At 52.9% G+C, this 12607-nt stretch overlaps 1 protein-coding gene across 2 annotated transcripts; it reads right to left on the minus strand.

Annotated features, from left to right (window-relative positions):
* Positions 1-1569: 1569 nt before the first annotated feature.
* Positions 1570-6117, minus strand: Flt3lg (fms related receptor tyrosine kinase 3 ligand). Of its 2 annotated transcripts, XM_051148509.1 has the most exons (7): positions 5788-6117; positions 5420-5486; positions 5038-5151; positions 4613-4666; positions 3899-4042; positions 3448-3592; positions 1571-1958 (listed from the first exon to the last, which is right to left on the minus strand). In XM_051148509.1, the coding sequence occupies exons 2-7, from the start codon at positions 5450-5452 to the stop codon at positions 1654-1656; spliced, it is 795 nt and encodes a 264-aa protein (XP_051004466.1). In that variant the 5' UTR covers positions 5453-5486; positions 5788-6117; the 3' UTR covers positions 1571-1653. The 2 variants fall into 2 exon arrangements, with proteins under 2 accessions (XP_051004465.1, XP_051004466.1); XM_051148508.1 differs by lacking the exon at positions 5788-6117 and having other exon boundaries at positions 1570-1958; positions 5420-5504.
* Between the last annotated feature and the right edge of the window lie 6490 nt (positions 6118-12607).

Consider the following 12607-nt stretch of genomic DNA (forward strand, 5'->3'; position numbering starts at 1 on the left):
TAACCCAGAGTTCCTGATCCCGCTGCCTCTTCTCCAGAGTGCGGGGACTACAGACTTGCACCACAGAATCTGCTCCAAGTCTTTTCCTTTTCTTTTTTAAAGGAGGTCTTACAGCCAGGCCTCGTGGCTCAAGCCTTTAGTCCTATCAAGGAGGAGGCAGAGGCAGGTGGATCTCTTGAGTTCCAAGCCAGCCTGGGCTACACAGCAAGTCCCAGGTCAGATAGGCCTACAGGAGACCCTGTTTCAAAACAAACAAACATATCATGCCCTCCAAGCTGGCATAATGGGTTGACAGGCCTCTGCCATGACGTCTGACAGCCTGAGATCCACCCCTGGGGCCCACATGGTGAAAGGAGAAAATCAGCTCCCCACAAGCTGTCCTCTGACTTGTGCACAGGTGCCATGATACACTATGTCCCTGTCCCCCCATATGTGATTTTTATTTATTTATTTATTTTTTTGGTTTTTCGAGACAGGGTCTCTCTCTGTAGCCCTGGCTGTCCTGGACTCACTTTGTTGTAGACCAGGCTGGCCTCGAACTCACAGTGATCTCCCTGCCTCTGCCTCCCAAGTGCTGGGCTTAAAGGCGTGCACCATCACGCCCGGCTTCCTTTTTTGTTTTTCTTAAAGTCAGTGTCCCCCAGTTTCAGCATCTGCAGAAGCCCTGGAATCCAGATGTCCATCGCCATGCCTGGACACTGTGTCCCCAGGGCTGGGGATGTGGCTGAGGAGCACAGCGTGGCTAGTTTGCTCCATGTTTTGGCTCCCCAGCACCTCAAGCCCCGAGGAAAAGAGAAGAGAAAAGCCTCCCTGTGTGCAGCATGCCCATCAGCCTGGGTGGGGACAGTCTTCAAGGTACTCAAAGACAGTTTGGTCAACATAGTGAGACCTCGTCTGAAAAAAATAAGTGTCACTGAATTGAGTTGTTTTTTTTGTTTGTTTGTTTATTTTTTGTATTTGAGACAGGAGACTAGGGTTCACTGTGTGTCTCACAGTGGCCTTGAACTCACCATGTAGCCAAGGGTGGCCAGACCTTGGGGCAATCCTCCTGCTCTGGCCTCCCAAGTGCTGGGATTACAGGTGTCACCTCCATATGAGGGCGTTATGAGTGTAAAGCACACAATGAACAGCCAGGCGTGGTGGCGCACGCCTTTAATCCCAGCACTCGAGAGGCAGAGGCAGGTGGATCGCTGTGAGTTTGAGGCTAGCCTGGTCTACAAAGTGAGTCCAGGACAGCCAAGGCTACACGGAGAAACCCTATCTCAAAAAACCAAAACAAGAAACAAATTCCACACAACGAATTCTAAAATACGGATGCTTGCTGGGGAGGGGGGCGCTTCTTGCCTTCTTTCTCCTCCTTGTTCATTTTCCTCATACCAGACTCTTCCCTCACAAGCCCTCCATGGCTCTCTACTGCTTTGTGATGGTTGGAAGCTGTAGAAACCCCCTGAGCTTTGTCACACTGACAGCTTAGCAACCACTGTTCCTCCCCAGACACACAAACCACTCCCCAAGCCCCTTTCCCTCCCGTGAGACAGAGTGATACAGCCCCCCAAATCTTGGGCTGACTCCTCACCCTGGCCAGTCCAGTGTAAGTAGAGGACTCACCGAGATAGAAGCCTGGCTGAGTCAACGACGCAGAAGTGTCACCTCCTAGGGATGGGAGGTGAGGGGCACCTGAGGCCCCCACAAGATCAGCCTCAGCACACTTGCAAGGCCACCCGCCACCCTCTTCCCTTGCCACCCGCTCCATCCAACTGGCCCGGAGGCTGGGCTCACCCTGGGACGGAGCGCCGCCCTCCTTCTTGCCCTCTGCCAGCGAAGGCCCCAGGCAGCGGCCAGCAGCACAAGGGTGACAGGCAGCAACAGCAGGGGCAACAGCTGGCTGTGCTGAGGCACTGGATGCTTGGTGGCTTCTAGGGCTACAGGACTCCTGGGGGGCAGCAGGGTGGAGGATTCTGGGGAGAGAAGAACCAGGTGACTGAGGGGTTCATCAGAATACACCCCAAAAGTCCAGGAGGGCCATGGGTGATGGTGCTTGTGGCGCCTACAAACAACAGAACCAAAACCTAGGGGGGTAGGATAAACCTGGCAGCCGGGCATGGTGGCGCATGCCTTTAATCCCAGCAGAGGCAGGAGGATCTCTGTGAGTTCAAGGCCAACCTGGTCTACAAGTCTAGGACAGCTAAGGCTACACAGAGAAATCCTATCTTCAAAAACAAAAACAAACAAAGAATATAATCTGTGAGCCTGGCTGGGTATATGGTCCGCACAACTCAGAAGACAGAGGCAGGGGCATCTCAGCCTGGGCTATATAGCAAGTCACAGGCAGCCAGGACTATACAGAGAGACTCTCTCTCAAAAACAATACAGCAGGGCTGGAGAGATGGCTCAGAGGTTAAGAGCCCTGGCTGCTCTTCCAGAGGTCCCGAGTTCAATTCCCAGCAACCAGATGGTTGTGATCTGGTGCCCTCTTCTGGCTGGCAGGTCCACAGGCAGGCAGGATGGTGTATGAATAATAAATCTTTTTTTGTTTGTTTTTCAAGACAGGGTTTCTCTGTGTAGTCCTGGCTGTACTGGACTCATCTTGTAGACCAGGCTGGCCTTGAACTCACAGCGATCCTCCTGCCTCTGCCTCCCAAGTGCTGGGATTAAAGGCCTGGGCTACCGCACCTGGCTAACTACATAAATCTTACCTGAGGTCATAAAAAGGAATGTCCCATCCCTCCCTGAGCATATATGGCAGTTAAGCCTACTAGGCAGGAAGAGATGTTTTCTTCAGTAGTGGAGCCATTGGTAAGGTGCCCTGCAAATTACTTCTCAAGCACGGGTTTTACAGCCAACCGGACCTCATTGGCTTAACAAATACAAAGAAAGAAAGAAAGAGGGACTAGTTGGAGAGACAGGGAGGAGACAAGAGTCCAGGGCAGCAGGCTACATAGAGAAACCCTGTCTCAAAGCAAAAAACCATGAGGCACAGTACAATAGATAATTAACATATGATGATTAAAAATATGAAAAAAAAAAGTGAATGAAGCCAGATGTAGTGGCTTCACACCTGTAATCCCAGTACTCAAGGCAGGTACACTGAGGCAGGAGGATTGCTTTGAGTTCAAGGCCAGCCTAGTCTACATAATTAGACTCTATCTCAAAAGATAAGAAAAAGGGCTAGAGAGATGGCTCAGCAGTTATGAACACTTGATGAGCCCTTCAGCGGTGGTGGCACACGCCTTTAATCCCAGCACTCAGGAGGCAGAGGCAGGCGGATCGCTGTGAGCTCGAGGCCAGCCTGGTCTACAAAGCAAGTCCAGGACAGCCAGGGCTACACAGAGAAACCCTGTCTCAAAAAACCAAAACCAAACCAAAACAAAACAAAAAAAGTCTCACATCCCAGCTAGGGGGAACAGAAGCCTCAGGGATACAGTGAGCAAGGCTGTGGGCTGTTACCCGGCTGGCACTGCACCTCCAGGCACCGAGAGAAATTCTGGCAGGCCTTCCCCATACAGGGCTTGAGAGCGAACAGCTGCGTGCAGGTGTCCTGCAGGAGGTGGGAGATGTTGGTCTGGACGAATCGAAGACATTTTGGGAGGGGCTGGAAACAGGGAGGGACAGGTCATCACCAGGTCACATCACCGTCTCCACTAACCCTGACCTTCAGAGGACACAGAGCCAGTGGGCCCAGGTCTCAGAGACTCCAAGGCGCTGTTAAGGGAGAACCCCTTAATTGCAGCTACTGAGGCACAGACCCAGTCAAACAATGTCTAGCTGACCTCAGGGCTTGGACCACTGTGCTGTGTGCTGTGGGCAAAAGAGCTCCCTGCAAAAAGACCTGGCAGAGCTGTACTTTAGGGCCTCGGGAGGGACTTGCCTCCATTTGTCACCAAGTTCCAATGCTAACCTGGAAGGCACACGAAGTGACAAAATATATCTCCGTGTTGACAGCCTCCAGCAAGTTTTGCATTTCAGAGCCTGCCACGGTCTTCAGCTGCTCCATCCAGCGCTGGGCCAGGAAGAGACTCCACAGGGCCTTGCAGTGTTTCTCCTGCAGATCAAGAGCCCCAGAAGGTCTCAGGGAGGAGGGGCGGAGCCGGATGATCAGCGGGGCGTGGGGCGGGCTAGGTGGCTGAAGGTGATGGGCGTGGTCAGGTGCCTGGGGTTGGGCGGGCTGGGCGAGGGACCTGAAAGAGGTGGCGCCTTGCTAGAGGCCAGCTGTGGAAAGAAGGGTGGGCTTGCCGGTAAGGTGACGGAGGCAGGACAGGATCAAATGCTTGAGACAGGACCCGGCCAGACACCCGGTCAGAGGTGGTAAGGCTACAATTCTGAAGACCCGTGGAGGAGGGGCGGGGCCAGGTGCCTGAGAGGGCGGGGCCTCCTACACCGACGGGAGAAAGGAACTGTCAGGCCAGTCCTGAGAGCTTGAGTGCGAGGGTGGCAGGGGCAGACTTCTAAAAGATGGAGCTAGGATGCCGGAGTCTGGGGCGGGAGTAGGGCTGGGGAGAGCTTCCCAGGTCTGAGAGAGCAGGAGGTGGCCCACTAGCCTTGTCCCTGACGGGTGGCGCCTCTTGAGTCTGGTTCCCACCTCCATCCCAGGGCCCTCCCGACTGTGACTCACGTCCTGGAGGTTGATGGCCACAGTGACTGGGTAATCCTTAAGCAGGTGGTCAGTCTGTGGGAGAAAACACGGTGAAACAAATTACAGGAGCCGGGGCGGGGGTTGGAAACAGACCCTGAGGCAAGCTTCAAGGACACAGAAAAATGATAGGGCCCACATAGAGGGGAAGGGACCCCGAGAGAGACACCAAGAGATAGTAGGAAAGAGGCAGGGAGAGCGGTCGAGAGAGACCGAGGGAAACACGGACCTAGAGTGGAGGGCAGAAATCAAAAGACCTACAGAGGAACAATAAGAGACAGTAGGACAGGGACGGGCTGGGGGTACAGTGCGAGCACAGAGATAGAGACACTGAGAGACGGTGTGGTGGCAGCGATGCTGGCTAGGGACCCACCCCAGTGGCTTTGACTGGGTGGGAACCGGCTCACCAACTTGTTGATCTTCTTGGGGAAATCAGTAGAGATGGGACTGTGGCTGAAGTAACAGTCAGGTGTCCCCCGCAGGCAAGGGCTCAGCAGCAGCAGCAGCAGCAGCAGGGAGGACTGCAGGAGGGTGGTGTCAGCACCTGACTTCCACGCAAGAGCTCCCTTTATCTTGCTCCCTTCCTTAGCTGGGTGTGCCCGGCCCTGTCTCTGCCTGTCCTGCACCTTAACCGGTGTGACAAACCTGTGCTCATCTTTGTCTATCTCATCACCCATCATCCTGTCCCCTTTCTTCTTCTGACCCTGTGCAGTGTCTGTCTCCCCATGCGTCCATCCCCTGGTCATCTCCCTTCTCCTCCCTGCTCCATCACCCCTCAGGTATACGCACATTTGGGCTCCAGGCTGGCGCCAGCACTGTCATCTCTGCCAGGGACCCCTCATGCCTATGGCAGGGTCTTGGAAGCAACAGAAGGTCAGGCCTGGGACTCATACCCTGCAGCCCCTTCCCCACTCGCCCCGGTACCCCGGCGCCCCGCCCCACCGCCCTTGATGTGGGTGCCTTTCCGCCGCCTGCCCCCACAGGCTTCCTGCATGAGCCCCAATGACGGTGAAAAGTCATCAGCTCTTCTAAGAATCCCCGACCAACGTCCTGTCCCCAGAATCCTCCCCAGGCCTCGCACCCTGCTCCCTCGGCCCAGGAGTGGGGACCTCGGGGCCACCCCCTCGGGGACCTGGAAAGCCATTCACCCCACGCACCAGGCTTGCCCCAGCTGGGTGTGGAACGACTGAGCTGGGTGACAGCCAAAGACCGAAAGTGAAAGGAATGCTTTAGGGTAGACAGAGCCAGGGGTGAGTTTGTGCCCGGGCGTGACGCGCCATCTAGTGGTGACAAGCGACGCGGCCCCAGGCCTCAGCTTGGACGGCGAACCGACAGCCACAGGGTGCAACCACGCCTTCCAGCTTCAAAGTGCATAGAGTCCGACCCGTACCAGTCACGTCAGCTGCCACCATACTGGCCTTGCCTCCACCCTCTCCCACAAGGAATGTCACAGTGGCCTCCTTTCTGAGTTCCCAACTTCCTAGCTCCCATCTTTTCCCAGGGGCACAGGACGCGTAAACCTGTCAGCTGAGTCCCTCCAGACTGCGTTCCTGATTCATTTCGGATAAAAGTCTAATCTTCCAGCGAGGACCGATGGTGCAGACCTGTCATCACCCCAGTTACCAAGGAGCCGGAGGCAGGAGGACTGAAGGTTGGAGACTGGCCTTGGTTCAATGCTGGCCTGAGCAGTTTACTAAGACCCTGTGTCTCAAAAAGTAGAAAGAGGGAGAGGCGGGCAGCTCAGCTGGCCGTGCTCCAGGCCCATGACTCACCCATGCCAGAAAGGTGGCCACACGAGCCGCAGTACCTAAGTCCGTGCTACCCTAACCCTCCCTGCTCACCTTATGCTATGAGCCTTTCCAACCTAGTCATCCTCAGTGGATCTGAGGTGGGCATCCTCCTGCCCAAGGGCCTCCGCTCTAGCTGTTTCCTCAGATACCAGATACCTGTGCCCTCCCCCACCTCATCCAAGTCTTAAAGGCACAAGGTGAAGGCTTCATGACACCCTTTTCCAAGTTGCACCCTTGCAGCACCAGACTCACCCTGCTTTGTTCTTATCACCGTTTAGCACACCCTGCGGTCTTCTTATCGCCCTCATTATCTTGGCCTCTTCAGTGGCTGTTTCCACCCTGCAAAGTCCTTGCACCCAGAACTCCGCTGGCCAAAGCAGCCGCCGCAGGACTTTATTCAATGCATGCACTGGCAGGTGCTAACCTCTTCCTAGCTCATCACTGCTGTGTAGCACAGGATGTGTCTGGGGTTTGGTTTGGTTCCTTAGGAGATAAATCCTTGGGATTTTCCCAGTATGGGGAGTGCCTGTGTTGATCAGGGCTGGCACCTGGACTGTACCTGAATTCACACTGAGGAATTCAGAAAGGACCTGGTTGTGCCTGAAACACCAAAAATGAAGACTGGTATAGTGGAGGCAGGAGGACCAGGAGTTCAAGGTTAGCCTTGGCTACATAAGACGCCGTCTCATAAAATAGCCAGGATATGGTAATGCTACCCGCCCCCACCCAACAGGGTTTCTCTGTGTAGCCCTGGCTGTCCTGGATTTGCTTTATTGACCAGGCTGGCCTCGAACTCACAGAGATCCACCTGCCTCTGCCTCCCGAGTGCTGGGATTACAGGTGTGAGCCACTGTGCCTGGCATGATGCTACCTTTAATCCCAGCACTTAGAAGAGGCAGAGGCAAATGGATTTCTGTAAATCCAAGGCCAGCCTAGTCTACACAGTAAGCTGCAGGCCAACTGGGGCTACATGGTAAGACCCTGTCTCAAAAACATAAAACAAAAGAAAACCCAACCAACCAACCATATCCAAGGCTGGCTGGCAAGATGGCTCAGCAGGTAAAGGCACCAACTTTGAAGCCTGATAATCTGAATTAAATCCTTGGGACACAGGGCTGAGAGATGGCTCAGAGGTCAGGAGCACTGTCTGCTCTTCCAGAGGTCCTGAGTTCAATTCCCAGCAACCACATGGTGGCTCACAGCCATCTATAATGAGATCTGGTGCCCTCTTCTGGCGGGCAGGTGTATGTGCAGATAGAGCACTGTATACATAATAGGTAAGTCTTTTAATTTAAAAAAAAAAAAAAAATCCTTGGCTGGGCGTGGTGGTGCACACCTTTAATCCCAGCAGTTAGGAGGCAGAGGCAAACTCTGTGAGTTTGAAGCCAGCCTGGTCTACAAAGTGAGTCCAGGACAGCCAGGGCTACACAGAGAAACCCTGTTTCGGGAGGGGGGGTTATCTCCATTAGGTCTAAATGTTGGAGTCCAACTGGCTTTTCATCTCTACAAGACCCAGGGGAGGCAAGCCTTAGTACTGTCAACTCCTAGGGGCTTCTGGTAGTCTTTTTTTTTTTTTTTAAGGTTTATTTATTTACTAAGCACACAGTGTTCTGCCTGCGTGTGAGCCTGCAGGCCCAAAGAGGGCACCAGATCTTATTATAGATGGCTGTGAGCCACCATGTGGTTGCTGGGAATTGAACTCAGGACCTTTGGAAGAACAGCCCGCGCTCTTAACCTCTGAGCCATCTCTCCAGCCCAGCGTCTGGCATTCTTGGTTTTGTGCCAGCTCCCTCAGTCTGATCTCTAGTCTCCCCGCCCCTTGCACATCGCCTCTGCTGTGTCTTCTCTGTCACAGGCTGCTTGTTCTTGGGTTTAGGGTCAACTTGGATAATGTATGGCGACCTCATGTCAAGCTCCCAGGGCTGCAGGCAGTACAGTGCTCGGCTCCCATGTATGGAACCCTAGATTGCATCCCAATGTGGCAGGAACCAGGCTGGGCTGCGCACACTCCAACCGCAGCAGGACAAGGCTGAAGCCAGCCTGGATCACAGTGGACGTCGTCTTCCAAAACAATCCCCCCATATATGCTCCTCTGTGCTCTGCACCCCAGAACAGCCGTGGCATAGACTGTGGGGTGCACAGGCCACGGTTAGCTTGCTGAGCAGTATTGGTCTTAGAGCACCAAAGCGCCTCAGGGGCTTGTCACATCCAGTCAACAGGTGTCCACTAGTGCTGGCTTTGTCACTGTGGGAGCTGGCCCCTTGTCCTCTAGAAGCTGAGGGGTTTATTTTTGTTTTCCTCTACTCTGAGCTGGGAGATGAGGAAGTGCACTGGACGGGAGTACAAGGGATCTTATCTTCTTCTTGTACAGTTCTGGGGATTGAGCCCAGGATTTCACACATGCTAGGCAGGTGCTCTCTACTGCTGAGTCATGCCCCAGGCTCTCACTAGGGGGTTCTAGGCAAGGGCTCCATTGCTGACTCACACCTCCAAACGTGTAGTTCTCTGTCTCTTCCTGGGTCCAGCTAAATCTCTAGCTTGCCCCCAGCCTTTCCCGCAGAACCTGAGGTCCCCTCAGGGAACTCGGGCTTGCTTATGTTCTTGCTTTGGCCAATGGCTTGAGTGGAGACCGAAGGCTTGGGAATGGGTGTGAGGCGTGGGTCTGTGAGTGGAGACCGCGTGCTCATTTTCTTCCTGGTTAGAAGCTTAACCTCCACACTCACACTGTTGTTAGAGCTTTAATGGAGTCATGCATTGTGCCTGGTATCTCAGCACTTGACGGGCTGGGGCAGGAGAATCCCAGAAAGCTCTGGAACAGCTTGGGATAGTGAGTTCCAATCCCTCCAGGCTTAGGGAGACTCTCTCTTTTTGAGAGTCTTACTAAGAACGCTGTGTAGCCCAGCCTGGGACAGGACATATAGACAAGGATGCCCTCAGACTCAGGGAGACCCTCCTGAGGCACCTCCGGAGTAAAGGTGTGTGCTACCACATCCAGCAAGGTGTATCTCAAAAACCTTTAAAACATGGGACTTGAGGGCTGGTGAGATGGCTCAGAGGTTAAGAGCACTGGCTGTTGTTCCAAAGGTCCTGAGTTCAATTCCTAGCAACCACATGGTGGCTCATAACAGTCTATAATGAGATCTGGTGCCCTCTTCTGGCCTGCGGGTGTATGTGCAGACTGACATTGTATACATGATAAATAAATGAACTTAAAAAACAAACAAACAACACAAACAAACAAACAAAACACGGGACTTGAAAGATGACCGAGATTAAAATTATATACTATCGCGTAGGACCTGAATTCAGCTCCTGGCACCCACAGTGAGTGCAACTCCATGGCATCCAATGCTCTCTTCTGACACCATGTGCCCACACTTACTTACATAATTAAAAAAACAAAAACAAAAGAACCCAACCAACAAAACATGGGGCTGGAGAAATGGCCCAATGGTTAAGAGCACTGACTACTTTTCAGAAGACCCAGGTTCAGTTCCCAGCTCCCACATAGTGGTGCACAGCTGTCTGTAACTTCAGTTCCAGGGGACCAGACACTCTCACACAGACACACATACAGGCAGAACACCAATGCACATAAAACTGAAAAAAAAAAATCAGCTGGGTGTGGTGGTGCACGCCTTTAATCCCAGCACACAGGAGGCAGAGGCAGGTGGATCGCTGTGAGCTCGAGGCCAGCCTAGTCTACAAAGTGAGTCTAGGACAGCCACAGAGAAACTGTCTTGAAAAATAAAAAAACCCAAACAAATCAAGAACAACCAACCAACCAACATGGGGCAGCTGGCTCAGAGGTTAAGAGCACTGTCTGCTCTCCCAGAGGTCCTGAGTTCAATTTCCAGCAACCACATGGTGGCTCACAACCATCTATAATGAGATCTGGTGCCCTCTTCTGGCTGGCAGGGGTACATGCATGTAGGGTACTCATATAGAATAAATAAAATACAAAAAACATGGAGCTGAAGAGATGGCTTAGCAGTTAAGAGCACTGGCTGCTCTTCTAGAAGACCCCGGTTCAATTCCCAGCACCCACATGGCAGCTCACAACTTCTGTGACTGCAGAGGATCTGACACTCTCATATATAAATAAAGCTAAATAGATACTTTTATTAATTACTATTATGACTACTACAACCATCTGTAATGAGATCAAGTGCCTTCTTGTGGTAGGCAGGTGCACATGCAGGCAGAATACTGTATAAATAATAAATCTTTATAAAGAAAAATAAATAAAAAATAAAAATAAAGATAAAACCATACTGTGCTGGCTAGTCCCTGCATCCTCCTCCACCTTGAGACGGGGTTACCCTATGTAGCCCTCCCTGGCTATGCAAAAAAGCTCCTGTAGACCTCGAACTCAGAGATGCTGCCCCCACTGCCCTGGCTGTGTTGGCTAGTGTTGTCATGTGACACAAGCTATAGTCATCTGAGGGGAGGGAAACTCACCTGTCAAATGGCCTCCATTGGATCTGGCCAGAGACAAGCCTGTAGGGCATTCTCTTAGTGCCATGGGGGTGGGGTGGGGTACAGCCCTGGTGAGTGGTGTCACCCCTGGTGGTCATGGGTACTACATAAAAACCACGGGAAGCAAGGCAGTGGGCAGCACTCATCCGTAGCCCCAGCATCCTCAGCTCCTGCCTCCAGGTTCCTGCCAGGTTTAGGTTCCTGCCTTGGCTTTCTTCAGTGGCTTCTGACTCTCTGTCATGGTGCTGCAGCGCAGCAACAGCAGTCCTAACAAACACACAACGTGTGGGCAGAGGCTCTGCCCTCAAAGCTCTCAGAAAACCTGTCCTGCCACGAGGTACCCTCGATCCCATTATCCCGCCAGGAAGCACCTGCAGATGTCACAGACACAGCCCCTCCCAGCTTCAACAGCCACGCGCTGGAACCTTTGTTTTTGGCAAGTGACAGTGTCTGGTAATCAGTTACAGCCACAGGAGATGGACTACGCACCTACCATCCCATGGCAGAAGCATCAGGATTTCAAATTTATCTCTGGTGCCATAGGATGCTCTGGTCCAAACCGGGGGTGTATAAACCCTGTCTCAAAAGCAAACCAAATAAACAGACAAACCCCCAACAAACAGAAGGTCAGCATCAAACGTAACGGACAAGAAAAGAACTGGCCTCCATCCGCTGTGTTCCCGGGCAGCATTAGTGAGCAGAGAGGGGGGAGAGACAGAGAGAGAGACAGAGACAGAGACAGAGAGAGAGACAGACAGAGACAGACAGAGACAGAGACAGAGAGAGAGAGAGAGACAGAGACAGAGAGAGAGAGAGAGACAGAGACAGAGAGAGAGACAGAGACAGAGAGAGAGACAGACAGAGACAGAGAGAGACAGAGACAGAGAGATAGAGACAGAGAGATAGAGACAGAGAGAGAGACAGAGACAGAGAGACAGAGACAGAGAGAGAGACAGAGAGACAGACAGAGACAGAGACAGAGAGACAGAGGGAGGGAGGGAAGGAAACCTGGCCTTATGGGACCAGTCAGTCCCAGCTGGCTGTAGCCCACAAGCGGGGTCGCTGCAGCACAGCTGAGGCACCCTGACTGCTCTTCCTCCTACTTCCCTGCCCTGTGGCCCTTATGTTCAGCCTCCCTGGGCAGCATCATTTGTCTTGTTTTGTGACTCTGCGTGGTAAAACCAACTTGGCAGAGACGCAGGGTGGACATGTCCACACATGCAAACAATCCGAGCACTCGGGAGGCAAATGCCACAGGCAGATCACAGGGACTCCAGATCAGGATGTGAGATGGCTCAGCTGATAAGATGAGAAAGGCTTATGAGTACCAACCTAAGCTCTTGAGCTTGATCCCTGGAACCGACACGGCGATGAAGTTGTACATACACACATGCGCGCGCACGCACGCACACATGTATTATTTTGAGACTACACCAAGTCTTCCCGTTCTCTGTGTAGCCCCAGCTGCCCTAGAACTCATTCTACAGACCAGGCTAGTCTCAAACCCAGAGATCCACCTGCTTCCGTCTTCCAAGTGCTGGCACTAAAGGTGTTTGCCGCAACAGCACAGCATTAAACACTTTTTTTTTTGGAGGGGAGTTTCAAGACAGGGTCTCTGTGTGTAGCCCTGGCTGTCCTGGACTCGCTTTGTAGACCAGGCTGGCCACGAACTCACAGTGATCTGCCTGCCTCTGCCTCTCGAGTGCTG

This window comes from Acomys russatus, chromosome 7, assembly GCF_903995435.1.
Source record: "Acomys russatus chromosome 7, mAcoRus1.1, whole genome shotgun sequence".
Classification (NCBI taxonomy): Eukaryota; Metazoa; Chordata; class Mammalia; order Rodentia; family Muridae; genus Acomys; species Acomys russatus.